The sequence below is a fragment of the Equus quagga genome, chromosome 1 (assembly GCF_021613505.1).
Source record: "Equus quagga isolate Etosha38 chromosome 1, UCLA_HA_Equagga_1.0, whole genome shotgun sequence".
Classification (NCBI taxonomy): domain Eukaryota; kingdom Metazoa; phylum Chordata; class Mammalia; order Perissodactyla; family Equidae; genus Equus; species Equus quagga.
In genome coordinates, this window is record NC_060267.1 from 167,139,980 (window position 1) to 167,166,265 (window position 26,286).

Genomic DNA, 26,286 nt, shown 5'->3' on the forward strand with positions numbered 1-26,286 from the left:
AGGTCAGGCTCAAAGGCAAATGTTTAAGAGGCCACATTACACACAAGGAATCAGAACCCAGGTCTTTGTCCAATGCCGGTACCCCACCCCACTCCAAGAAGACATTTAAATAACAGTTGAAATAATTTCTGGACATCAGTAAATTCATGTGATGTGTATGCTTTCTAATAAAACAGTTTTAAGGTCTTAGAAATAAAAATACTTTCATTTGAAGATTTAAAAATTTACCAGTTACTATCCCAATGGCATCCACACTAAAAAGGTAATAAGAAATAGGTAAAATTAATTTTAATAATATATTTTATTTAATTCAATATTTCCAGATTTTATCATTTCAACATGTAATCAATACTTAAAAAGTATTTATTATGATATTTTACTTTTTTCATACTAAAATTTCTGCAAAATTTGGTGATTTTACACTTTGTCTTTTAATTCAGATGCTAAATTTTCATTCAAAATACTTGCTCTGTATTTAGATTTCATAAAATTTACATTTGAAAAAGTAAATTCACATACCCAAGTTATTCCAAGCATACTTAAAAGTTTTCCAGTAACTGAGTTGAGAATCAATATTTAAATTAATTAAAATTTAAAAAAATAAAAATTCAGTTCCCCAGTTGCACTAGCTACAGTTCAAGTGCTCAAGAGTCCCATGCAGCCAAAGGCTGCTGTTCTGGACAGCGGTGATGTAAGAGCCACACAGATGTTGCTTCGGCTGAGGCTGTTAACAGGATGGCATTCAGAGCGGACTGTCTCTGATCTCTTCTCAAAGCAAAATCACTTCCTCGTAGCTTAAACTCTTCACTGTTCTCATCAACATATTATAAATAATTTAAAATTTTCCTAGTCTTATTTCCTCATAATATGCCATGTTTTCTAGAAACCTTTAAGCTGCATTCAGATTTTATGTATAAATGCTTCCGTTGAATTATGAAGAGGCTTATGATGATAGGAACTCTGAAATGACCCAATCAGTCATGCGCCTTTCTCCAGTGCAAACATTACTACAAAGTGTTAAACCAATCGCTGAAACCAGTGTTAAAAAGGAGATCCCGCTATATTTTTTACGAAGTAATGATTAAATATTCCTTGAATACTTATCTAAATGGAACAATTCCTGAGAATCAAAATGTGAAAATATTTTTCTACCTATGCTTTAGTTCTCCAATTTAGCTCATTATCTCTTTACAAGTTGCGTGTTTAAAACATAAATGCTAAAAACTTAGGAATGAGACTGAATGATGACAGCTATGGAATTTCTTCTTTAACTTTAACCCGTGTGACCCTTGAAATTATAAACCTACTCATCAAGACAGATGGTCAAAAAAGATCAAATCTTTACCCAAAGTGAGTAATCCTGTGCTCAAGCTGCTGCAAAACTAGAAGAAGATTCCAATGCTGGAGCCCGTGACGACTGTCTAAAGGTGAGGCGGCTCCCCTCCCTACACCTTGGCTCTCAAGGCTTGGTCCCGCAGCTCCATCGCTGCGATTGCTGAGAGGTGGACTTCATCCGGCCCATCTGCTAAGCGCAAAGTTCGCGTTAGGGCATACCTGGAAAAACAAAGAGCGGGGATGGCAGGAGTTATCAGAGAGGAATGTGACACTTTAACATCAGTCGCTCTGATTCTAAGCCAAGACTGTTAATTTCTGAAGTGTCACCAAAGCAGTGATGAAAAAGACAGCACAGGGAAAATCAAGGAAGATAAGCCCAAGGATTTCTGAAATATCTGGAAGTTCTCACCTTGGGAAGTGGAATCTTAAATGGCACAAGGCGGTGGGCTTAATCTCAGTCTTGCTTTGCTATAGGTTAACAGAAGTTGCTCGAACTAAGAGCTATTTTAGGTAAGCCCCAGGCAGTGAAGTATAAACATATAATACTTATATACTATAAATATATAGTGCTACAGATTTAGTTCTTTCTTAAGGTTAAAAAGTGATGGGGCACCAGACTCTTACCTCCAGTGTGATGGAGGAGGCACTGTCACTGTGTGGCGATGGGCAATGGGCAACCAGAATCTGGACAGGAGATGTCATTGCATGCACTGCTGCAGACTGGGCTGAGGCCTCCGCGTGGAGGTGGTAAACCGTTCTAAGTACATACTGAAGCCTGGCTCTGGGCTCCCTTTGGCAGTCTCTGCTCCCTTCCTTCCCTTCCTGTTTCAGGGTGAGCCCCATGCTATTTCTCCATAGCCCAGGAACCCCAGTGCGTCCCCTCAGTGTAAAAGCTAACATGACTGAGTGAAATGATCACTATAATCATAAGAGCAACTCTTTATTGGTACTGAGCTCTCTATGAAAGCACCCATGTTACTTCATTTAGCCTTCAGTTTTACTTTAAACTAAGTTAGTATCTTTATTTTCTTCTTAAACAATTAGTGTCAAGGCATGATTTTTAACCCCAAGCCTATCAAACGTGGATGGTTATTAAATGACGTTCACTCACATGTTAGCCAGAGGATAATCCTGGGAAACGCCTGCACCTCCACACACTTGGATGGCCCGGTCAATGATTTTGCAGACGGCCCGAGGGGCAGCCACTTTAATCATTGCAATCTAAATAAGCAAGATAGAAAAAGAATGTTCCTTTCTTAGACAATACACAATGTGGCAGAATTTGATATAATCTGTATTTTCTTTGTGAAATGAGCAAGGGAACTTTCCCACATGATTCACCACTGAAACAGGATCTTTGATGAAAGCCAACAAAGAGATCTGTTCTAATGCAGCTAATGGCCATATTTCAGTCAATACAGACCTTCTGGAAAGAGATATCCCTTCCAAATCCCATTTTATTTATTTATAACTTGCCTTGTTTCCAAAAGGATTTCAGGCAGTGGATAAATCACATTCATCACCTTAGGGATCATAAAAAGAATTGAAGAGTCTTTATTAATTAGTTTTCTCTTAGCAATTTTATTGGCTTATTTAGAATTAAATGATCATATTCTTAGTCCGTATAAGCCAGAAACATAAGAAGGCAGGGGATGAGAGGTGCCTGTTATGAAACCTTTCCTATGTGACAGCATAGTGCTATGCATTCTACAGCATCTCGGTCCCTCCTCACTAGAACCCTAGGCCATAAGCAGAAAGGTTATTTACTTTGCCCAAGGTCACAAGGCTAGCAGAAAGTGACATACTGGGTACAATTCCAAGTCTGTATAAAGTCCAGAATTTCCCTTCTGCCTGTTGCTGCATCTTAAGAATGCTGAAGATATTCTGCATCCTGAAAATCATTTCCTAAAGCAGCCTAGTGAAAGGAAAACTAGCAAGTGATAGACATTTATAATCTTTAAACCAAAGTCACATGGAAGCTTCCAATATTCCGAGGGCCATCAAGCCGCCATGAAACCCGAAATGCCCAGTGGGTGCGAGGAACTGGAGAAGGCTTGGCAGCTGGTAGTCCAAGGGGCCTCACCTCCTTCTTAGCTCCAGCACTGCCCAGAGTGTCAATGCTGTGGGCTGCTTTTAGGGTCAACAAGCGGATCTCCTCAATAGCAATGCGGCTTTCAGCAATCCAGTGAGCCACCACCTCCTGCAGCAGGCAAAGGGCAGCAAAAAGGAAGAGATGAGCCGATGTCTGATGGCCACACGTAACACAGCCTTGTAGTTTGGTGAGAACACTCTCTAGGCCAAGAACTGTTCCCAAGCCTTACTCTCTATATTTAAATGGAAAAGTCAATTCGTTTGATATACATCAGCCACCAAATACCCATGGGATGCTGCAATTACCACTGGCCGATTTTAGAAATTTTATTTGCTCTGAAAAATCATTTATTTTGGATATCTTCATGTCTAAAGTCAAGAAGGCTGAACTCAGCAACTGTCTTATTGCCAGAACACTCCTCACTGGCCCTCCTGAATGCTAATCGCACAGTCTCATCGAAATTTGGATAAATGTATGGTCGCGGACCTGCTTATAGACAATCTGGATAACCCCTAGGACAATTTTTGTGGGGGGATGGTCCGGGAGCCATTTTTTGTGTTACTATTTATTTAGTAAAAGTTAGCTTTTTCTTTGGTGAACTGTTCTATGAATTTTAACACATGGTGTAACCACAATCAAATACAGCACAGTTCCATCTCCCCTAAAGCTCCCTCCTGCTGCCCCTGTTTAGTCACACCCTCCCCTACTCCTAACCTCTAGCAACCCTGATTGGTTCTCAATCACCATAGTTTGGCCTTTTCCAGAATGCCATATAAGTGAAATCATACAGCATGTATTCTTTAGAAACTGGCTTCTTTCACTCAGCATAATGCCTTTGAGTGTCATCCAAATTGTTCTGTGTATCAACTGTCCATTCCTTTTAATCAATGAGTAGTACTTCATTGTAGGGATGAAGCACAGTTTGTTTATCCATTCACCTGTTGAAGGACATTTGGGTTGTTCCTAGTTTTTGTGATTATTAACAGAGCTTCTGTAAACATTTGCATATGGGTTTTTGTATGAGCATACCTTTTCATTTGTTAAAGCAGATGCAAGGAATGGAATTGTTACATCATGTGGTAAGTGCTTTTAAGGAGCTGTCAAACAGTTTCCAGAGTGACTGTACCATTTTGAATTCCCACCAGCAGTGTATGAGAGTTCCAGTTGCTCTCCAAACCATCAGCACTTGGTATTGTCAGCATTTTTTATTTTAGCCATTTTAACAGTGTGCAGAGGTATCTCATGGTATTTTGAGTCTGCATTTCCCTAATGGCTAATGGTGTTGATCACCACTTGATGTGCTTATTTGCCATCTATTATATTCTCTTTAGTGACATGTCTGTTCAAATAATTTGCCCATTTCTTCTAATTAAGTTGTTTGTTTTCTTACTGTTGGGTCCAGAGAGTTCTTTATTAGGGATACAAGTCATTTGCGAGATAGGTAATTTGCAAATATTTTCTCGTAGTCTTTTTTCATTCTCTTAATAGTGACTTTCATAGAGCAAATGTGTTTAATTTTAATGAGGTCCAATTTGTCAATTTCTCTTTTATGGGTAGTGCTTTTGGTGCATGTCTAAGAACATTTTGCCTAATTGCAGGTCATGAAGATTTTCCCTCTATGTTTTCTTCTAAAAGTTTTAAAGTTTTTACCTTTTACATTTAGATCTATGCTCCACTTGGAGTTAAATTTTGTGTAAAGTGTCAAGTTTAGGTCAAAGTTCATTCTTTTGCTTATGAATGTCCAATTGTTACAACACCATTTACTGTAAAGTCTAGCCTTTCCCCATTGAACTGCCTTTGCACCTATATAAAAAAATCAGGACACATGGACACAAATTAAAAGCATAATATCATTTACAATCACTCAAAAAACTGAAATACTTAGATGTAAATACAACAAAACATGTGTAGGACTTGTATGCTGAAAGCTACACATAGAAGATAAAAGAAATAAAAAGAAAGCTAAATAAATGGAGAGACATACCGTGTTCATGGATTAGAAGACACAACATACTAAAGATGTCAATTCTTCCCAAACTGATACATAGGTTTAACACAATTCCTATCAAAATCTCAGGAAGATTTTTTGCAGATATAGACAAGATTATTCTAAAATTGATATGGAAAGGCAAAGGAACTAGAATCGCTGGAACAATTCTGAGGGAGAAGAATAAAGTGAGATGAATCAGTCCTCCTGATTTTAAGACTAATTATATAACCACAGTAATCAAGACTGGGTGGTATTGGCAGAGGGACACACATAGATCAATAGGACAGAGCAGAGAACTCAGAAATAGACCCACACAATTATGCCTGAGTGATTTTTGAGAAAGGCAATTAAGGAAGGGTAGCCTTTTCAACAAATGATGCTGGAGCACTTGGACATCCATAGGCAAAGAAATAAACCTTATACAAAAATTAACTCAAAAGACATTGCAGACTCAAATGTAAAACTTTTAGAAAAAAATTATAGGAGAAAATCTTCAGGATCTAGGGCTAGGCAAAGCATTCTCGGACTTGACACTGAAAACACGATCCATAAAAGAAAAACTGCCAAATTAGAGCTCATCGAAATGAAATGCTTTTGCTTAGTGAAAGACCATGTTAAGAGAATGAAAAGATAAGCTACAAAGTGGAAGAAAATATTTGCAAATCACATATCTGGCAAAGGATATTATCTAGAATATACCAAGAACTCTCAAAACTTAACAATAAAAAACCAAACAATCCAGGTAAAACATAGGCCTAAGACATGAAGTGAAGAAGACATAAGATGGCAAATAAGCACAAGAAAAGGCAATTGACATGAGGAGCCATTAGGAAAATATAAATTAAAACCATAATGAGATAGCACTATAAACCTACCAGATGGCTAAAATAAAAAAATACTGACACCACCATATGCTGGCGGGGATGTGGAGAAACTGGATGACTCATACACAGCTGGTGAAAATGAAACACAGTATAGCCATTCTGGAAAAGACTTGGGTGGTTTCTTAAAAAATGAAACGTGCAACTGCCATATGACCCAGCAACTGCATTCTTGGGCATTTATCCCAGAGAAATAAAGACATGGTCACAGAAAAACCTGTACACGAACGTTTATAGTAGGTTTATTTGTAACAGCCCCAAACTGGAAACAACACAGATACCCCTCAATAGGCAAATAGTCAATCAAGGAATACTGCTCAGCAATAAAGAGGAACCAACTTTGATACACATAACCCAGATGACTCGCCAGAGAACTATGCTGAGTGAAAAAAACCAACACCAAAAGTGTGCGTACTGTATGATTCCATTCTTGAAATGACAAAATTATAAAAATGAAGGACAGATTAAAGGTCACCAGGGGTTAATGAGGAGGTAGGTGTGAGAGTGACGTGGGCGTGGCTATAAAAGGACGACACGAGGGATCCTTGTGGTGATGGAAATGTTTTGTATCTTGGTTGTATCAAAGATAATATCCTGGCTCTAAGCTTGTTCTATAGTTTGGCAAGATGTTACCATCGCCAAACTATAGAAAGGGTTTGGTAAAAGGGTCCAAGGGATCTCTCTGTATTATTTCTCCCATCTGCATGTGAATCTACAGTGATCTCAAAATAAAAATTTTAATTTAAAAAATTGGTATTTGCTTCTCATTTGGCGTAGTGAACTTTCTCTGAGTTTTCTCCATTGGTCAGAACTTGGAAGAGGAGTGGGGAGGTAAGTGGAAGAAAGTGGAGATAAAACCTCACCATAAATCCCACAAGCAGCCAGATTCAGAATTCAGCACTGAAACTCAGGAGACATATGAAACGCTTCCAGTTGGCAGCACTGGGCTTTCTTTATTCCCAGTTGTAACCGTAGAACTGGTGTTTACAGTGGAGAATGATATTTGTTAAGATAAGTTTGACCGGCAGACAAGTACAGAGTTCTGATGTGAGCCACATTAACCTTCCACAGCCACCTTTACGCCTGGTCATGTTAGCTCTGGTACATTTCTTCAGCAGTGGATATTTGATCAGTTTCCCTACCAGTGATGTTCACTGTGATAGCTGCTAACCACATGTGGCTGTTGAGCATTTGAAATATGTCTGGTCTGAAGTGAGACATAGTATAAGTGTAAGTACACACCCACCAGTATTAAAAAACAGAATGTAAAATACCTTATTAATACATATACACATATATATATATTTTTTGCTGAGCTAATTAGCTAATTAGCCCTGAGCTAATATCTATTGCCAATCTTCCTCTTTTTTTTTCTTGAGGAAGATCAGCCCTGAGCTAACATCTATGCCAATCTTCCTCTATTTTTTTTTCAAAGCTTTTATTCTTCCCTTTTTCTCCCCAAAGCCCCCCAGTACATAGTTGTACACTCTTTAGTTGTGGGTCCCTCCAGCTGCGGCATGCGGGACACCGCCTCAGCGTGGCTCAATGAGCAGTGCCATGTCCGTGCCCAGGACTTGAACCAACGAAACACTGGGCTGCCTGCAGTGGAGCACGCGAACTCAACCACTCAGCCACGGGGCCAGCCCCAATCTTCCTCTATTTTTTATATGTGGGTTGCTGCCACAGCATGACTAACGAGTGGGGTGGGTCTGTGCCCAGGATCCCAACCTGTGAACCTGCGTGCTGCAGAGGAGTGTGCTGAACTTAACCACTAGGCCATGGGGCCAGCCCCTTATTAATATTTTCATGTTGAAATGATAATATTTTGGCTATATTCAGTTAAATAAAATATATCATTAAAATCAATTTCATCTATTTCATTGTACTTTTTTTCTTTCTTTTTTTTTTGAGGAAGATTAGTCCTGAGCTAACATCTGCTGCCAATCCCCCTCTTTCTGCTGAGGAAGACTGGCCCTGAGCTAACATCCTTGCCTATCTTCCTCTACTTTATATGTGGGATGGCTGCCACAGCATGGCTTGACAAGAGGTGCTTAGGTCTGCACCTGGGATCCGAACCAGAGAACCCTGGGCTGCCAAAGTGGAATGTGTGAACTTAACCACTGTGCCACTGGGCTGGCCCCTCATTTTACTTTTTAAAAATGTAGCTACAAGAAAATTTTAAATTACATTTATGGCTCACAATATATTTCTCTTGGACGCCTCCACCCTCGAGATTGAAACAAGGCCCTGAATTAACAACTTCAAACAAGCCTGCAGCGGTCAGTGAGTATCCTTTTGATGGCTGTAAAACTGGGTGAGTATCACTTCATGAACAGACCCCAAATGCATTTACTTCTTAGCTTTAGAATAAAGGAAAGTGTTCTCGATTGGGTCTCTACAGACCCTAGATTTGCTGAAAAACATTAAATGGGCAGAAACCGAGTGCCCTGAGGGGTTGCCAGATTTATTCACTAAGACAGAACTTGGATACAGAACTTTTTGCTCTAGCGCCTGTGATAGTTTAGAAGGCAGCTGGAAGGAGTCTCCAAATTCAGGAAAATGGAATGTTCCTTTAACAAGTTGAAAAAAAACAAAAAGCAGGCCCAGATTTCTGTTTATGACATGCTCACACATCTCTCTTGCCTCTGCCAGATCATTTTCTTTGTGCCAAATGCAAGAAGTCTCCAGTGAAGGAAGGCATATTTTTGAAAAGTCCAGGCTTGTTCTGCTTGATACATTGACTCTAAAAAGCTGGAAGGAAATTTTCCTCTAGTACAGTCTTAAAACATCTCTCATGAAAGCAACCCTTGAGCAGAGGGCTTTGTGTTCAAGATGCCTGTCCGTCAACCATTCCGTGTCCCCCCTCACCCTGCTCCAGGGTTTGGATGGCAGTCTTGAAAAGAGAAAGGCCTAAGAAGTGACAGTTGAAGAAGAGCTGGGAGCAGCTCTTCAGCTCCTGCTCCAGCAGCAGCGTCGAGTTGTATCCATGGCCCCCAAAGGTCAACCTTCTCACCTCCTCCCACAGGCCCCATCCAACAGATGAACCTCTGCCCTTGCCGGAGACTAAAGAGGTTCCCCACAAATTATTCCTAGGTGTGTGTCATAAAGCAGGCTGTATTTTTCCATAAGAACAATGTTACAACTAAATCACAGATATGCTGAAGAATATTTCACAAAAAGCAAACATAACCTATAGGAATTAAAAGTAAAAAATATACTGCAAAATTTTATAAGATGGTCACAAATGTACTTTACAAGGGGACCAATGTACTGAAACATGCATGTCCAGCAAACACATAGACAATTTCATCACATTTGACCTAACGCTAACACGTTAGCAATCCTAAGCATTAAATATTTAATACTAACTTTTCTCGCCTTCTTAAAAGTTAGAAGGGCTTTTTGGGGAATGATTTGGATATCCCACTTCTCTTAAGAAGTTTCCCAAGGGAGTCTTATTCCAAGGAAACAAGAGCTTCTTTTCCCTCTTCATAAACATTCCCTAATTTTGATTATATTGCCCGCATGTAACTATATTATTTATTGTGCTTTGTAAACAACAGACTCAGTAATACATAATTTATGGATGAGAACTGAAAAAGTCATGAACATCCCACCAAATGTTGGTCCCATTTCTAGTTGTATTTCTCAGCAGGGAACTCACTTCCTCCTGAAGCAGTTCATTTCATTTTTAGATCTCTCTCCTTCCACTGAGTTTTAGGCTGTTTTACTATATCTCTATACTTATGTGTCCTAATTCCTTCCAGAAAGCCAAAGAACAAGGCAATCCTTATTCCTTATGATGGCTCTCTCTTGTCCACAGAGAGTGCTAATGTACCAGGTTCTCTAGAGAAGGAGTCTGAGAAAGTTGAAGGAATTGTCCACACTCCATGTGCTGAGATGTTGAAGTGTTTTAGGAGTTATTTAATCTTTCACAAAGATAAATCTCTCTCATCAGACTATATTTAAATACAGATATTAATACACTTTCTGGGCAAGAATCACCTTGTTTATGTAGAGGAAATCTCTCTCGGACCAAGAAATGCTGTTTTGGTTCGAGGTTAGTGTAGTGCGTTGGGCTACAGTAAATTCAAATAAGTAATCATGCTTACATGTGAATAAAGTTTCTTCTTAAAGGCCACCCTTTGTGTTGCCCGTTCACACATGATCTGCAAAGCGCATTCTGCCAAACCTACTGTTCTCATACAGTGGTGGATTCTGCCAGGTCCAAGGCGGCCTTGGGCAATTTCAAATCCCCTACCTTCACCTGTGAGAAAGGAAGGAGAACATGAAAGTGGCTACAGCCCATTTATTTTGTTATTTTCACAAACCCTGAGAAAATGATGAGCTGCCCTCAATAAAGATGGCATTCTGGTACAAAAAAAGTCAGTTCTAGAATAAGGTTCATGATACATTCATGGAACTTGTGATTTCTATGTTTCTTAAACCACCATCATTAAAGATTTTGATCAAATTTGAGAACTGTCTCTTGATACCTTCTATGCATAAGCTACTTTATTTGTGCTGAGATGGCTACAAATGTAGATAAGGCACAGGTCCTACCCTAGGAGTTTAGAATCTAGAAGAGGGGGCAAGGAAGCCAGGGACAAGGGATATGGACAGGGATAAAGAAAGGCAAAGGAGGGAGAGATTGTAGCCTCAGGGCCTGGCAGGCATCTAGGGCTTGTTGAGTGGATGGCATGAGGAACACAAAAACCCTCCTGAAAGAGGTGGCATTTGAGATGTTTTCCGAGGTTGGGTGGGATTACAACAAGCAAGAGGATGGAGTCATTCCAGGCATACAACGTTCAAAGTTGTTTATGCCTCTAATGTGTATGTAAGCCTGGAATTCCGAAAGTACTGAGGTTTTCTTAAAACAAGTAGAGGCCTGAAGATCATGTTTTAGGAAAAAGTGTATTGCTCTGAACTGTGTAATTTTTGTATTTAGCTATGGTTTCAATTGATCTGATATACAAAACCACATCAAACAAATAAACACTTATTCCATGTAAGAAAATCTATAAAATGGAAAATTTTTCCCTTATAAATGGAGTAAAAGGGGAAAGTATCTAAATTAAGGGAGACTTCCTATCTTTTCCAGATTTAGACCTGAATATATTTTAATACACAATACTGGAGAATCATTTTCCAAACTTATCTCACCTAGTATTAAATTGGAGGCAGGAACTCGCACTTGATTAAAATGGATCTCAAAATGTCCTCCATGAAAATTATCTATAAAATAGAAAATAAAATTTTAAAGAGCAAAATGAGTTCACCAAAAAATCGTCACGTATAATTAATCTGCTGAAGTATAATTACTCTTTGAATGCAGGATTTTAAAGTGTCCTCGTATGTCACAGACATTACTAGGTAGACCTGCGCCCTGAACCCTCAGCACCCGTAGCCCAGAAGACTCATCAAGTTAGAAGGGATTGTAGAAATCATTTGATCCAGAGGTTTTCAAACTCATTCTTTGAAGTTGTAAAGCAATGAAAATGGAAGACAGCTCCACAGCTCCAATTAGACTATTTTATTATTGCTGCTGCTTTGAAGTTTTTTATATATGGACTTCCAAAGAAAATTCTGCTTGGAAAAAAAAAGGTTCCAATGGTTCAAAAGAAAGTGAGTAATGTAATTCAGGTTTCTTATTTTATCATTGTGGAAATCAGTGCCTAAAGATACAAGGAGGCTGCCTGTGGGGACGGAGCGAGCCGAGCTGCAGACACGGAGGAGAGACTGGACCCTCAGGCACGGTTACTCCCAGTCTAGGCTTGCTCACTATGTGTTGGCCTCTTGGAAACGCTGACCTTTGACTGAGACTGGGAACACATTCACACTCCTGTCTTTACATCACCCTCCTCCCCGCCAAGTTCTGGAGATAACCTCATGCTATCTCCTCCACACCCTTTTCCTGTCAGAATAGACATTTATAATCAACCGTCTCCACACTGTTTCTTTTGGCCTTGGGCAGAGGGACTTGGAGAGGTGCTGGTGAATTTGTCATACTGAAAGTTCAATCATAGGCTCTACAATGGAGGGTATTTGCAGCCAACCTATATTATATACCCATTTTCAGGGTCTTTCAGGCTTTTGCTCTGCAACCCAACAATTTCCCATGCACAATTGCTCCAGTGAGCTTGTTCATCCCCATCTTGCCAACTACACTTAACCTGTGGGTGCATTCTACAGCTGCATCCTACAGAAGGTGATGATGTCAGATGTTCTATAAAACTGCAAGTCTTATATCTGCTACTTGAACATTTTCATTAGCCATATTCAACAATAAAGAGAAAGCCAGGTCATCACAGAACCTGAAGTTCAATGAACTTTTTCATAGCATTTATCATCTGCTAACATGCTACTGAATTTACTTATTTACGTATTTGTAGTTACTGCCGGTCTCCCTCTCCCAGCATGTAAGCTCCGTGAGGGCAGAGATCTTAAGTCTATTGTGTTCAGTAATGTATTCTAAGCACCTAGAAGAGTGCTCAGCACTCACCGGATACTTGCTGAGTGAATGACCTGAGCAGCAAGGAAACAATGGACATGAGCCTGAAGTGGGTCGCAGGAAACAGAAGTATCCTTGCTTCTTAGAAATTCCACCCACAGACAGAAGGAAGGAAAAGTTTTGCATTCAAATCAGTCAAAACTCAGTGCTTACTAAAGCTCTTATAGTTTGATTGATTAGGAAAGCTAAACTTGAAGACAGAAATGAATTTCATTGTGGATTATCTAGATTTAATTTTTCTATGTCTATTTCATTAACCTATCTCCTGGATGACAGAGAGATGACTGGCAGGGTTGTTACTCCTTGAATACAATCTGCCCTTTCCCAAAGTAAACAGATGAGGTAGAAGGCTGCACCACCTCTCTTTATTTGCTCTATTCTGAACTCCACTGGCATTTATATTAAGACAATCGTCAGCGCCAAGAGATTTCTAAGAACACATCTCATACATTGAAATGCTACCGATTCCTTTCAATGTTACTGCATATTCCAGTCTCCCTGCTTGCTAATGCATGGACATGTGATCGAGTACTTACCCATATAGCCAAAAACTGACAATGGCCGTATTACTTCTACTCCAGGTGTGTTGATAGGAACAAGAATCATGCTGTGTTGTTTGTGTCTGGTCAAAAGAAAAACAGATGTTAGGAAAAGTTTGCTAAGTGGAAAAATAAAACAGATGTTAGGCAGAGTCGCAGTTGTCATATCTTCAGTTATGTAATCATGTAAGCAATGATGTCGGGAATGGTAACTGTAAAAGACATATATCAAACACAGTTGGATGCAATGGATTTGGAACAATGACAGTAATTTGAAAATAAGTGACAGTTATTTGATTGCAGCTTCTCATTGCTCAACTGTGGTAACTGGGAACAGATATACAATAGTAAATGTTTCAAGACTTAGCCTTTGATCTAAACATCTAATCACTTAATTACTTAGATAGTTCTGAAAAATTTATGTTTTATAATCTGATCCAAACAGCTCTGAGGATTGAGCAACACTTTTTAATATAGGAAATTCCACAGTGAAGAATGCACAGCAGCACTCCCTAAAAATGTTTCCTAAATATATCTTTTAGCAAAATAATTATGAAATACAAATATGTGACATTTAATCTCATAATATATTTTATATTATTAGGATTTGTGAGCCCAAATGGAACATTTGATGTAAGTTAAGTGGATAGAGAGAAAGACTGACTCTTATTCCTACATGGATTTTTCGATCATAATTGTTTTATTACCTGCTGGCAGAGTTATTTTTAGTTCTTCCCAAAACAATTGCAATTTTGCAGTTTGGATTCCCAGCTCCTAAAACCAGGGGGGAAATGAGCAGAATACATCATAAAAGGAAATTTTTAGTGTGACATTACCTAAAAGTTCTAATTCTTCCAAGTTTATCTCTGGCAAAAAAATAGGCAAATAGAAAGAAAACCCTTGATTCATTAAAAAAAATACTTATGTACAAAACTGTACATCACTCAAGAAAAATGACCAGGCCAGGCCAAGAACGGACCCCATCAATGAGAGCTGCTGCACGAAAATAACCAGGAGTCAAAGAAGCCATGAAATAGCTGCAGCCCTGAGACAAAATGACGGCTCCCCATTCATACCATCTCACACGTCAGCATGCTAGAAATGTTGCGAAATTCTTCTAATGCATTTCCTCCTGTTTAGATCTCATATTGTCTGACATATAGACAAGAAGGTATTAAAACTCGTATGATATTTACCTCCCAACCAGTGGCTGAGAAAGACCTCATTCCCCAGCCGTGGAGTTTGGTGAGGGTGAGTCTGTTTAAAGACCTCAGTGCCTATCCCAGACCGCACCATTCGCCCTGGCTCTACTACAGAGTGGCAGAAGATGGTTTGCTTGGAGCTGTCCACACGTAGGAGGCTCTGATTCCACCTTCAGTAAGCTTAGGTTCTCATTTATTGATTTATAAAGGTTAGAAATTTGAAAATACAAAGTTATTCTCATTTTAATGCAAACTTTTATTCTATTACAGTTTACAGGTCTATGGCAATTCCTCAAAGGGACCTTCTTGCAAAAAGTACATTTCATTTTCACAGTACCTGGTCCTTCAGGGAAACTACCATATAACTGAATTGATTTTAAGTGGACAAGGTACCAGGTGGCACTCTCACAGGCAGGTATCTGACACTTAGCCTGAAGAAGAAAAGTATAGAGCATGTTACAGAAAAACTAAAGAGAGTCATTCTGAGACTTCGGGGGGCCTTGGCCTGAAAGCTAGTTTCCCACCAGCTGACCTTAAGGTGAGTCTCAGCCCTGCTCCACCGAGTCTCCTTATAGAATTCCTACTCAGGAGAGAAACATGGCTGGAAAAGAGCTCTGTGTTAATAACAGACAAAACCTCAACCAGCTACCCTTCCTCTTCTCTTAAGTGTGAACAGAAAACCAAGGATCTGTAGTATGTCAAGAGAGCCTGCAGCATTAAAGAGAATGACTGACCAAAATACACAAAGTGTAAAACTGACCATGGAGGAACGAAATAAAACAAGAAACAGAACCTAAAACAAAACACCAAAGCAAAACTGAGCTAAATAAAACAAAAACTCCAGCTACCATAATCTGAAAGATCTCAATGTGTTTCAGCCATCAAACCAGAAAAGGATGCTATGAAACAGAAACCACCAGAGAAGAGGAAGATAAAAACTTAGAGCTTAACATATGATTGCTAAACCAAAGTTTAGGCACTGGCCCGGTGGTGTAGTGGTTAAGTTCACACTCAGCTTCAGAGGCCTGGGGTTCACTGCTTTGGATCCCACCCAGGCACAGACTTACACACTGCTCATCGAGCCACGCTGTGGCAGTGTCCCACATAGAAGAACTAGAAGGACTTACAAGTAGGATATCAACTACTTACTGGGACTTTGGGGAGGGGAAAAAAGAGAATACGTTGGACATCCATAAAAAATGAATAAAATTATGCATTTAAAAAAACATAAAGTTTAATAGAAGCACTAAAAATGAGATTAAGAAAATTCCCCATAAGCAGAGGAAAACGTCAGAGGCTGAAAGCAAAGATAAGAAACACTTTGAGCCAACACATGAAGTCCAACATCAGAGTAAAAGGAGTCTTATAAAGAGACAACAGAAAAATAGAGGGAAGAATTTATCAAAGAAACTTGAAGAAAATTTTCTAAAACTGAAAAAAAAAATTTTCAGATTAAAAGGGCCATTGACTGGCAAGAAGAATCTATGTCAAGATATGTGCTTGTGACATTTCAAAATATCGACAGTAAAAGGGAAAATCCCAAAAGGTTTCAAAGAGAAAAAAACAAGCCACTTAGAAAAGACCGAGGGTTAGATTTCTCATCAGCAACAAGAGATGCGAGATGAAAATGAAGAGTTCAGCCTACAATTCCATGCCCACTCAAAGTATCAGTTTCTGGGATGGCAAAGTAAATACATAGTCAGACATGAAAATCTCAGAGAATTTACCTATTATGCATTTTCTCCTCAAAAAGTTAAGAATGTACTCAAGCAAAATAAGGAAGTAAATCAAGAAGAAGGAAGTCATAGGATCCAGAAGATAGTGGATCCCAGGAAAATAATATATGGAAATCCCAGGATAATTGAACTGAAGTATGCCTAAAAGGTATCCGTCCAGATTGGAATAGGAAGACTAAAGACTCCCAGAGAGAGGTGTCCAGAAAAGAGAACTCAACAGAATTAAAGGTACAGTTTAAAGGTGTCGGGGTGGGGAGGGGTAAGAGGGAGGAGACATAAGATGATAAAAGCAAATAATGCAATGAAAGAAAAATAGCAATTAGAAACTCCAGGAAAATAATTTTTAAATGTACAAGTGAACAATGGCCCAAATATAAAAGAAAAACAATATGGCATAAATTTAAGTAATACATAGAGTATAAAACTATTCTAATTGACGCTGATGCTTAGAAACACTCTCCCTACGATGGCCGAGGTGATATTACATTGTATCAGTTAGAGACGGACAGGAAATCTATCTAACACACTACCCAGAGCAGCACTGAACAATATTTACAGAGGCCTATAAGGTAAGTGCCATGTGTTAGTTTTCAAAGTCTAGAGTCATCCTGTGGTCAACCATGATGTGGTCACAAGACAAAACATAAATGTTAGTAATCCTATGTAAAGTAGAAGCTGTTGCTGATAGAAGGGAAATATAGAAGGGAGGGAGGAAAGATAGAGAAAGGGGTAGCAGCACCCATATCCTTACGTTATCAAGTGGAGCATGAAGAGATTCTGTTACACGAGGATGCAGAGGAGAGAGTTAGAGACATCATCTAAAGTTTAAAAAGTAACCAACAAAAATTTGAAATAAAACAAATATCTTCATTAGGAAAGGGCACAGATTTATAATACAAATGAGTGAAATGGTCACTATTCAAATTGGGGAGTCAATGGGCAGTGTCTAAAATGAATAAACTAGGAGAGAGAAAAAAGCATTTAACCTAAAATTATAGCAGAAACTAGAGAACTAAAACTAGAAACGGTTAGAAGGGTTCTCTCTAGGGGATGGCATTGGGGTGTGGAGGGATGGGGAACAGCATGCTCTTAGATGTTTTCAGATTTGTTACCATTCGTAATTGAATAATAATAGTGATAACAACAACTACTACTTTTAAAAACATCTTAAAAAACTAGCCTACTATGTTGTAAACAGATCTGTAGACCCCAATTAGGAGAGGGAGACTGAGAGACTTGCTGAGTAAACTGCAATTTGTTTTTTTCTCTTTCCTAATCTCCTTTTAATCTGAATATTTGACCTGCGGGACGTGGAGGCGCCGTTTCCTGTACACTGGGGCACTTCCCCGCTTCTTCTATGTGACAAGACATAACTTCAGAAATCTCACACGCATGCTCCGCCTTATAAAATGCTTAAACTGATAAAAACACTAAAATGAGATTCCATCTGGGAAAGGGAGGAGAGGGAAGGGGAGGAAGGCAGTGTGCCTAAGAAGTGACTGTGCTCATCCCCAGGCTGGTACTGGAATAAGGAAACACCTTAAACTGATTCAGAGCTTTAACCACATGATTGCTTTCTCCATGGCCAGTGCCATGAATTGTCAGAACATGCATCTTATATACATATATATGATTTTACCTATGACTAGAAAGGAAGGGAGAGTTGTTTTAACTAACTGGAACACGAAATTTTTTAAAACACAACATTCAATTGGCCATTAGATGCCACACTGTAATCAGATAACAAATATGTTAGGCAAAATTGTGTCTATTTTTCCCCAAATATATGACTTACTGTCTATATTATTTATGAGATACAGAGAAAAACCATTTTCTCTACCCTTCTGGGATTTTGCAACATAATCTTATTACTAAATCCAATCATTTCAAACAAGATAAAATAGAAAGTTATGATATTGAAAAGGAATGGATCTATTTTTCTTTAAAAGAAAAATACAAGCATTTTCATAAAAAGAGAAATGTAATGTTGTTCACGTAGAACACTTTACAATGCCTTGAAAAGTCTGCAGTATGTGTATTGAGATTCAATATAAAGAATCTTAATTCAGGTTAAACATACTTATTGTACATCAACCAATAATAAAAGGCAGTTTTAGAATTTCTAGAATTTGTTCTTCTTTATATATATATATGTGTGTGTGTGTGTATACATATATATATATATATATAAAGACTTTATTTCAGAGCAGTTTTAGGTTCACAGCAAAATTAAGGGAAAGGTACAGAGATTTCCCCTATACCCCCTACCACTACCATGCACAGCCTCCTCCATTATCAACATCTCCCACTAGAGTGGTACATTTGTTACAATTGATGAACCTACATTGACACATCACAATCAACCAAAGTTCATAGTTTATATTATGGTTCACTCTTGATGTTGCACACTCTATGGGTTTGGACAAATGTATGATGACATGTATCCATTATTATATATTTCACTTCCCTAAAAATCCTCTGTGCTCCACCCATTCGTCCTTCCCCATCTCCTGAACCCTGGCAACCACTTATCTTCTTCTTGTCTCCATAGTTTTGCCTTTTCCAGAACGTCATATAGTTGGAATCATAGCCTTTTCACTTAATATGCATTCAAGGTTCCTTCATGTCTTTTCAGGGCTTCGTAGCTCATTTCTTTTTAGTGCGGAACAACATTCCAGTATCAGGATGTTCCTCTTTTAAATGGCAATCTCTCCCTCTCTCCTCGTCCTCTGGAACTCCAATTACGCATATTTTGGACCTTTTGATATTTCCCCACAGCTTCCTAAGACTCTGTTCATTTCTTTCCACTTTGTCTTCAAACTGGATAATTCCTAGTGGTCTATCCTCAAGTTCATTAACTCCTCTGTCATCTCCAGTATGTTATTCATTCAGTGAATTTTTTTCAGATATTTTACTTTTCAGTCCCAATATTTCCAATTAGTTCTTTTTCTGTTTTACATTTGTCTTCTAATATTTTCTATCTTTTTATTTTTCCTAACCTTATTGAGCAAATTCATAATAGCTGCCTTAAATCCTTGTCTCATCATTACAACACCTGAGTCATTTAGAGGTCAGGCTTTCCCCTTGAAAATGGGTCATGTTTTCCTGGTTCTTCATTTGGTGAGTAATTTTAGATTGTATTCTGGACATGGTGATTCTTTTGTTTTGAAGACTCTGGATTCTGATATTTCTCTCTGAAGAGTGTTGATGTTTTCCTTTTATCAGGCAATTAACTTAGGTAGAGTCAAACTGCAGAGTCTGTCCCTTTAGGTCGGGGGTGGGGGCAGGGGACCAAATTTCAGTTTCAGCTTCAAGGTGTTTTGAGTCTGCCCTGTGCATAACTTTTGTTCAGGACTTTTGCCAGAGACTTGGGCAAAGTTTACACAAGAAACCTAGAGCTCCCCTTTTCTGGCTTTCTCCCTTCCTGGAATACCACCCTACTCCCTCATTTTCCAGGAGCGATGATGGCTGCCCCAGACCCTGTCCTCTTGTTCCTCAGGACAAAAAGACATGAGTTTTCTAGAAAGTTTCAGCTTTCTCCCACCACACTGTGTCTTCAGGCCAAAGCCTAAAAATGGAAAACTCACCTTATGCCTGTTTCATCTTCCAAATTTTGACTGTGTTACAAAATCAGGCTGCCTTTGGCCACTCCCCAGAGTCTTCTGGTAGTCATTTTTTTATAGCTTTTTAGTTGTTATCTGTGAAAAGGTTGATCTTAGGTGCTTACTCCACCACACCACAAGTGGAACTTCCCTCGAGTTCTCTTCTTTAAACTTTGCCCCAACTAGATTTTCTTATCCAGTGTGACAGTTTCTTACATATTCATGTACCTATCATTAATGTCAGCTGAAGTTTCAGAAATGCAATGATCACCTCAAAATATGATCATATAAGCAGAATTAGAAATTGCAGAAACTCTAAAACTTTTAAATTAATAAAACAGCTTAAAATTCTAATCCCTGCAATTATTCTGTATTGTGAATTACACATGTAAAGTAAAATATAGGTAAGATTAAAATGAAATTGTTTTAAAACCAATGCTTGTAATTTGGATTCTTTCAGATTTAATGGAATCTACTTTTCTTTTTCTTTCTTAAAGATTGGCACCTGAGCCAACAACTGTTGCCAATCATTTTTTTTTCCTGCTTTTTCTCCACAAATCCCCCCAATATATAGTTGTATATATTTTTTTAGTTGTGGGTCCTGCTAGCTGTGGCACGTGGGACACCACCTCACCATGGCCTGATGAGCGGTAACATGTCCACGCCCAGGATCTGAACCAGTGAAACCCTGGGCCGCCAAGGTGGAGTGTGCAAATTTAACCATTCGGCCATGGGGCCAGCACCCTAATAGGACCTACTTTTCAATCAGTTCTGAAAGGACTCTCTTTAGAAAAAAGGATGTTTCAGCTGCTGCACCTGCCAAACTTTGATGAGAAAAGATTCCCTCATTCATATATTTCAAGATTAAGTTTTAAAAATCTCAGATGTTACACTTTAAAAATTTTTTTTTTTAATTTTTTATTGCAACATCGGATTATAACATTATATAACTTTCAGGTGTACATCATAATATATTTCGAATTCTGTGTAGATTACATCATGTTCACCACCCAAAGACTAATTATAATCCAACACCACACATGTATGCCTACTCACCCCTTTCGCCCCCCACCCTCCCCCCTTCCCCTCTGGTAACCACCAATCCAATCTCTGTTGCTATGTGTTTGTCATTGTTTTTATCTTCTACTTATGAGTGAGATCATATGGTATTTGACTTTCTTCCTCTGACTTATTTCACTCAGCATAATACCCTCAAGGTCCATCAGATGTTATACTTTTGATGGTTAGTCCATTTGACTATCCTCATTTATTGGACCATGTCTGAATTTCCAAATTGTGTTTCCTAGTTTTATTTTTACGAGTGTGTCCTTCTGATGTTTATAGGTGATAAGAGATAAAAAATGAATTCCACTAATCTGAGGATCAACCCAAAAAGCATCAGGATGATTCAAATGGCAGATGGTAATACTTAAATTTCGTTGTGGATCTTAACTGAAATTTCTTATCTGAAAACACTGGGCTGGGGAAATTTTTTACCCTTGATTGGCCCTGGCTGTGCAATAATATGCGATCATGCTTTGATTTTTAGTTAGAAATTATAGAGAATCTTTCTCAGGGAGGCTCACTTTTAATTTTTCAACTGGATATTTTTCTACTTGGGGTTTTTGAGGTTTTAATTGTAGGCAGCCTTGAGGCCCACAGTTGAAGGGTTAGGCCACTTGCCCTGTATAACACATAGTCTCCTTGGTGGGCATACTTCTGAAATCAGAAATGGCACGATTTGGTGTTCATTTTCATTACAGATCTCTTCTTTCTCTACTTTCTATCCTGGTAATCAAGAACATTTTGGGTAAATCTTTTAAGGTTTCATGGATTTTAATCCCAGATAACCAGAAACTGAATCCTTCAAAAATAAAATCTCTATGATTCCCTTAAACCCTAGCTGAAAGCCCTTTTTTTCTAATATTCAGAATATATATTTTTATTTCCCAGTAGCATTTCTTGCCTTGCTCTTTCTATCATAAAAAATTGTTGCCACAGCTTTATATAAGTGTGCAAAAGATTTCAGATATTAGGTAAATTTTGAAGAAACTCAAGAAACAAGGCAAATAATTCTTTGATTTTGCATTGCTCAATCTAATATGGAAAAGCAGATTCTAAAAAATAAAACTTCTAAATTGGCTCTACTTTTGAGGTCATTAAGGACAGGAAGTAAGGGTGAATACATAGATTGTAAATTTTGAAATATTTTGATTTAACCTTGATATTTCAGAAAATGGGAAAAACCCCTCAAAAATACATCATCTCATCGTAGCTACAAGCAGAATTTGGCAGCTGCAGCAACTGAAACATCCTTCTAAATAGAGTTTTTGCTCTTTTATATTATTTTAGTTAATGAACAGGATACCAAATGTCATCAATGAAATATATTAGAGGAAATCTGAATAGACCAGAAAACATTTAAATATATCTTCTGTGTCACAGGCCTCATGAATAAAAACAGATGGCACAGATACAATAATTTTGTTTGTAATCCAGACTCTGTGGTATTTCAAGACTGTTCAAGTGCCAGGATTAAGTCAGGCTGAAAAATGACATCTCCTAGATATTTGCTGATGAATTTTAATTTCTTAGGCTCTTATAACCACATGGGACCAAACAAAATCATTCTCTAACACAAGGAAAGATGACAGGTGGAGAAAAAACATGACTATTGGGTCTGGATGTGGTCTGTAACAATGAAGAAAGCAATATGAATAATTTTGTAATACGAAGCACAGTTAGCCATCCGCAAAGTCTCAGCATCATTTCTTCTACCAACATTGAACTTCTGAAGTGAAATACTTAAACTTCATTTGGTCTTAGCTTTAACACTAATATTTAGCTTTAATTCAAATTGGAATGACTTAAATACCATTTTACAACAAAATTTCTACTCACTAAAAAAAATGTTTATCATACAAACCTACAGTTAAGAATAAAACCAATCTCGTGTTCTCTTGAAGTGTGTGCTATTTTTTTTCCTGATAGTATCTTTTTTTTTTGTTTATTGCAGTAACTTTGGTTTATAACATTATAGGAATTTCAGCTGGCGGCCAGCCCTGTGGCTGAGTGGTTAAGTTTGCACTCTCTGCTTCAGCGGCCCAGAGTTTCGTTGGTTAGGATCTTGGGTGCAGACATCGCACCCCTCATCAGGTCATGTTGAGGTGGCATCCCATATAGCACAACCAGAGGCACTCACAACTACAATATACAACTATGTACCAGGGGGCTTTGGGGAGAAGAAAAAAAAAAAGATTGGCAACAGATGTTAGCACAAGTACCAATCTTTTAAAACACAAAAACAAGAATTTCAGATGTATATCATTATATTTTGATTTCTGTGTTGATTGCATCATGTTCTCCACCCAAAGACGAACTACAATCCATCACCACACATGTGCCTAATCACCCCTTTTGCCTTCTTCCCTCCTCACTTCCCCTCTGGTAACCACCAATCCAATCTCTGTCTCTATGTGATTCTTGTTTTTATCTTCTATTTATGAGTGAGATCATATCGTATTTGACTTTCTCCCTCTGACTTATTTCGCTTAGCATAATACGCGCAAGGTCCATCCATGTTGTCACAAATGGCCAGATTTCATTCTGTTTTATGGCTGAGTAGTATTCCATTGTGTATATACCACATCTTCTTTTTTTTTTTTTTAAAGATTTTATTTTATTTTTTTTTCATTTTTTCTCCCCAAAGCCCCCCGGTACATAGGTGTATATTCTTAGTTGTGGGTCCTTCTAGTTGTGACATGCGGGACACCGCCTCAGCATGGCTCGATGAGTGGTGCCATGTCCGCATCCAGGATTCGAACCGACAAAACACTGGGCTGCCTGCAGCAGAGTGCATGAACTTAACCATTTGGCCATGGGACCAGCCCCCTACACATCTTCTTTATTTGGTCCTTGATGGGCACCTAGGTCGCTTCCAAGTTTTGGCTGTTGTGAATAATGCTGCAATGAACAGAGGGGGTGCATATATCTTTATGCGTTTGTGTTTTCATGTTATTTGGATAAATACCCAGCAGTGAAATAGCTGGAACATATGGTAGTTCTATTCTTAATCTTTTGAGGAATCTCCATACTGTTTTCCATAGTGGCTGCACCAGTCTGCACTCCCAACAGCAGTGTATGAGAGTTCCCTTTTCTTCACATCCTCTCTGACACTTGTTATTTCTCACTGGCATGAGGTGATATCTCATTGTAGTTTTGATTTGCGTTTCCCTAATAATTAGTGATGTTGAAGATCTTTTTTTATTTTTGAGGAAGATTAGCCCTGAACTAACTACTGCCAATCCTCCTCTTTTTGCTGAGGAAGACTGGCCCTGAGCTAACATCCATGCCCATCTTCCTCTACTTTATAGGTGGGACGCCTACCACAGCATGGCTTTTGCCAAGTGTAGCCATGTCCCCACCTGGGATCCGAACCGGCAAACCCCGGACTGCCAAGAAGCAGAACGTGCGAACTTAACTGCTGCGCCACCGGGCCGGCCCCCTGAAGATCTTTTAAAGTGCCTGTTGGCCATCTGTATATCTTCTTTGGGGAAATGTCTGTTCATATCTTTTGCCCATTTTTTAATTGGTTTGTTAGTTTTTTTGTTGTTGAGATGTATGAGTTCAAATAGATTCTCTGCCCCTTTGTCTCTCTCTTCTTCTTCTGGGACACCTATAAAATGGATGTTAGTGTGCTTGATAAGCAATACATAGGTCTGTGCCCAGGATCCGAACCAGCAACTCCAGGCCACCGAAGTGGAGTGTGTAAACTTAACCATTACACCACCGGGCAGGCCCCTGTCTCCAGGTATTTTTTTATTTCTCTTTTGATTTCTTCATAGACCCAATCATTGTTCTGTAGCATTTTGTTTAATCTCCATGTATGTGTGCCTTTTTTCTGATTTTCTTCCTGTAGTTGATTTCTAGTATTGTATATACCATTATGATCAGAAAAGATGCTTTGCATTATTTCAATCCTCTTAAATTTACTGAGACTTGTTTTGTGGCCTAATATGTGATCTATCCTGGAGAATGTTCCATGTGTATTTGATTAGAATGTGTATTCTGTGGTTTTTGGATGGAATGTTCTGTATATATCTACTAAGTCCATCTGGTCTAATGTGTCATTTAGGGCCAATGTTTCTTTATTTATCTTCTGTTTGGATGATCTATCCATTGGTGTGAGTGGACTGTTAAAGTCCCCTACTATTATTGTGTTGCTGTCTATTTCTCCTTTTATGTCTGTTAATAATTGCTTTATATATTTAGGTGCTCCTATGTCAGGTGCAAAGATATTTAAAAGTGTTATATCCTTCTGTTGGATTCTTCCCTTTATCATTACATAGTGCCCTTCTTCGTCTCTTGTTACAGTTTTTGTTTTAAAGTCTATTTTGTCTGATGTAAGTATTGCTACCCCAGCTTTCTTTTCATTGCCACTTGCATGGAGTATCTGTTTCCATCCCTTCACTTTCAGTTTGTGAGTGTCTTTAGGTCTGAAGTGTGTCTCTTGTATGCAGTATATAAATGGGTCTTTTTTTTTTTTTTTTTTATCCAATCAGCCACCCTATGCCTTTCAACTGGAGCATTTAGTCCATTGAAGTAGCTATTGATAAAAATATACTTCTTGCCATTTTGTTACTTTTTATTCTGGGTGTTTTAGTAGCTCTTCTCTGTTCCTTTCTTCTCTTGCTCTTTTCCCTTGTGGTTTGATGGATTTCTTTAGTATTATGTTTGGGTTCCTTTCTCTTAGTTTTTTGTGTATTTATTACAGGTTTCTGGTTTGTGATTACCATGAGGTTCATATATAATAACCAACATATATAGCAATCTATATTGTTGATGGTCTCTTAAGTTTGACCTCTTGCTAACAGCTCTACTCTTTTACTCCCCTCCTTCCATATTTTATGTTTTGGATATCATATCTAACCCTCTTTTTTTGTGTGTTCCCATTAACCTCATAGAAATAGATGATTTTAGTACTTTTGTCTTTTGACCTCCATATTAGCTTTGTAAGTGGTTGACCTACTAACTTTACTGTATATTTGCCTTTCCCAGTGATTTTATTGTTTTCTTTTTGGGTCTTTTTGATAATTTTCTTATTCCAACTTGTGATCTTTTCTTTTCCACTTAAATAAGTCCCTTTAGCATTTCTTGTAAGGCTGATTTCTTGGTGATAAACCCCTTTAGTTTTTGCTTGTCTGAGTAATTCTTTATCTCTGCTTCCATTCTGAATGACAGCCTTGCCAGGTAGAGTATTCTTGGCTGTAGGCTTTTTCCTTTCAGCACTTTCAGTATATTGTGCCACTGCCTTCTAGCCTGTAAGGTTTCTGCTGAGAAGTCAGCTGATAGCCTTATGGGATTTCCTGTGTATGTAACTTGTTGCCTTTCTCTTGAAG

The 26,286-nt window shown here is 38.5% G+C and overlaps 1 protein-coding gene across 2 annotated transcripts in view; it reads right to left on the bottom strand.

Annotated features, from left to right (window-relative positions):
- Positions 1-304: 304 nt before the first annotated feature.
- Positions 305-26,286, bottom strand: part of ACAD11 (acyl-CoA dehydrogenase family member 11) — an 80,759-nt gene continuing 54,777 nt past the window's right edge. For both annotated transcript variants that reach the window (XM_046673308.1, XM_046673316.1), the window contains 7 exons: positions 14,056-14,122; positions 13,346-13,431; positions 11,462-11,533; positions 10,411-10,565; positions 3,419-3,535; positions 2,447-2,556; positions 305-1,554 (listed from right to left, as the gene is read on the bottom strand). In XM_046673308.1, coding sequence (XP_046529264.1) covers positions 1,446-1,554; positions 2,447-2,556; positions 3,419-3,535; positions 10,411-10,565; positions 11,462-11,533; positions 13,346-13,431; positions 14,056-14,122 — 716 coding nt within the window. In that variant the 3' untranslated portion in view covers positions 305-1,445. The remainder of the gene's footprint in view (positions 1,555-2,446; positions 2,557-3,418; positions 3,536-10,410; positions 10,566-11,461; positions 11,534-13,345; positions 13,432-14,055; positions 14,123-26,286) is intronic.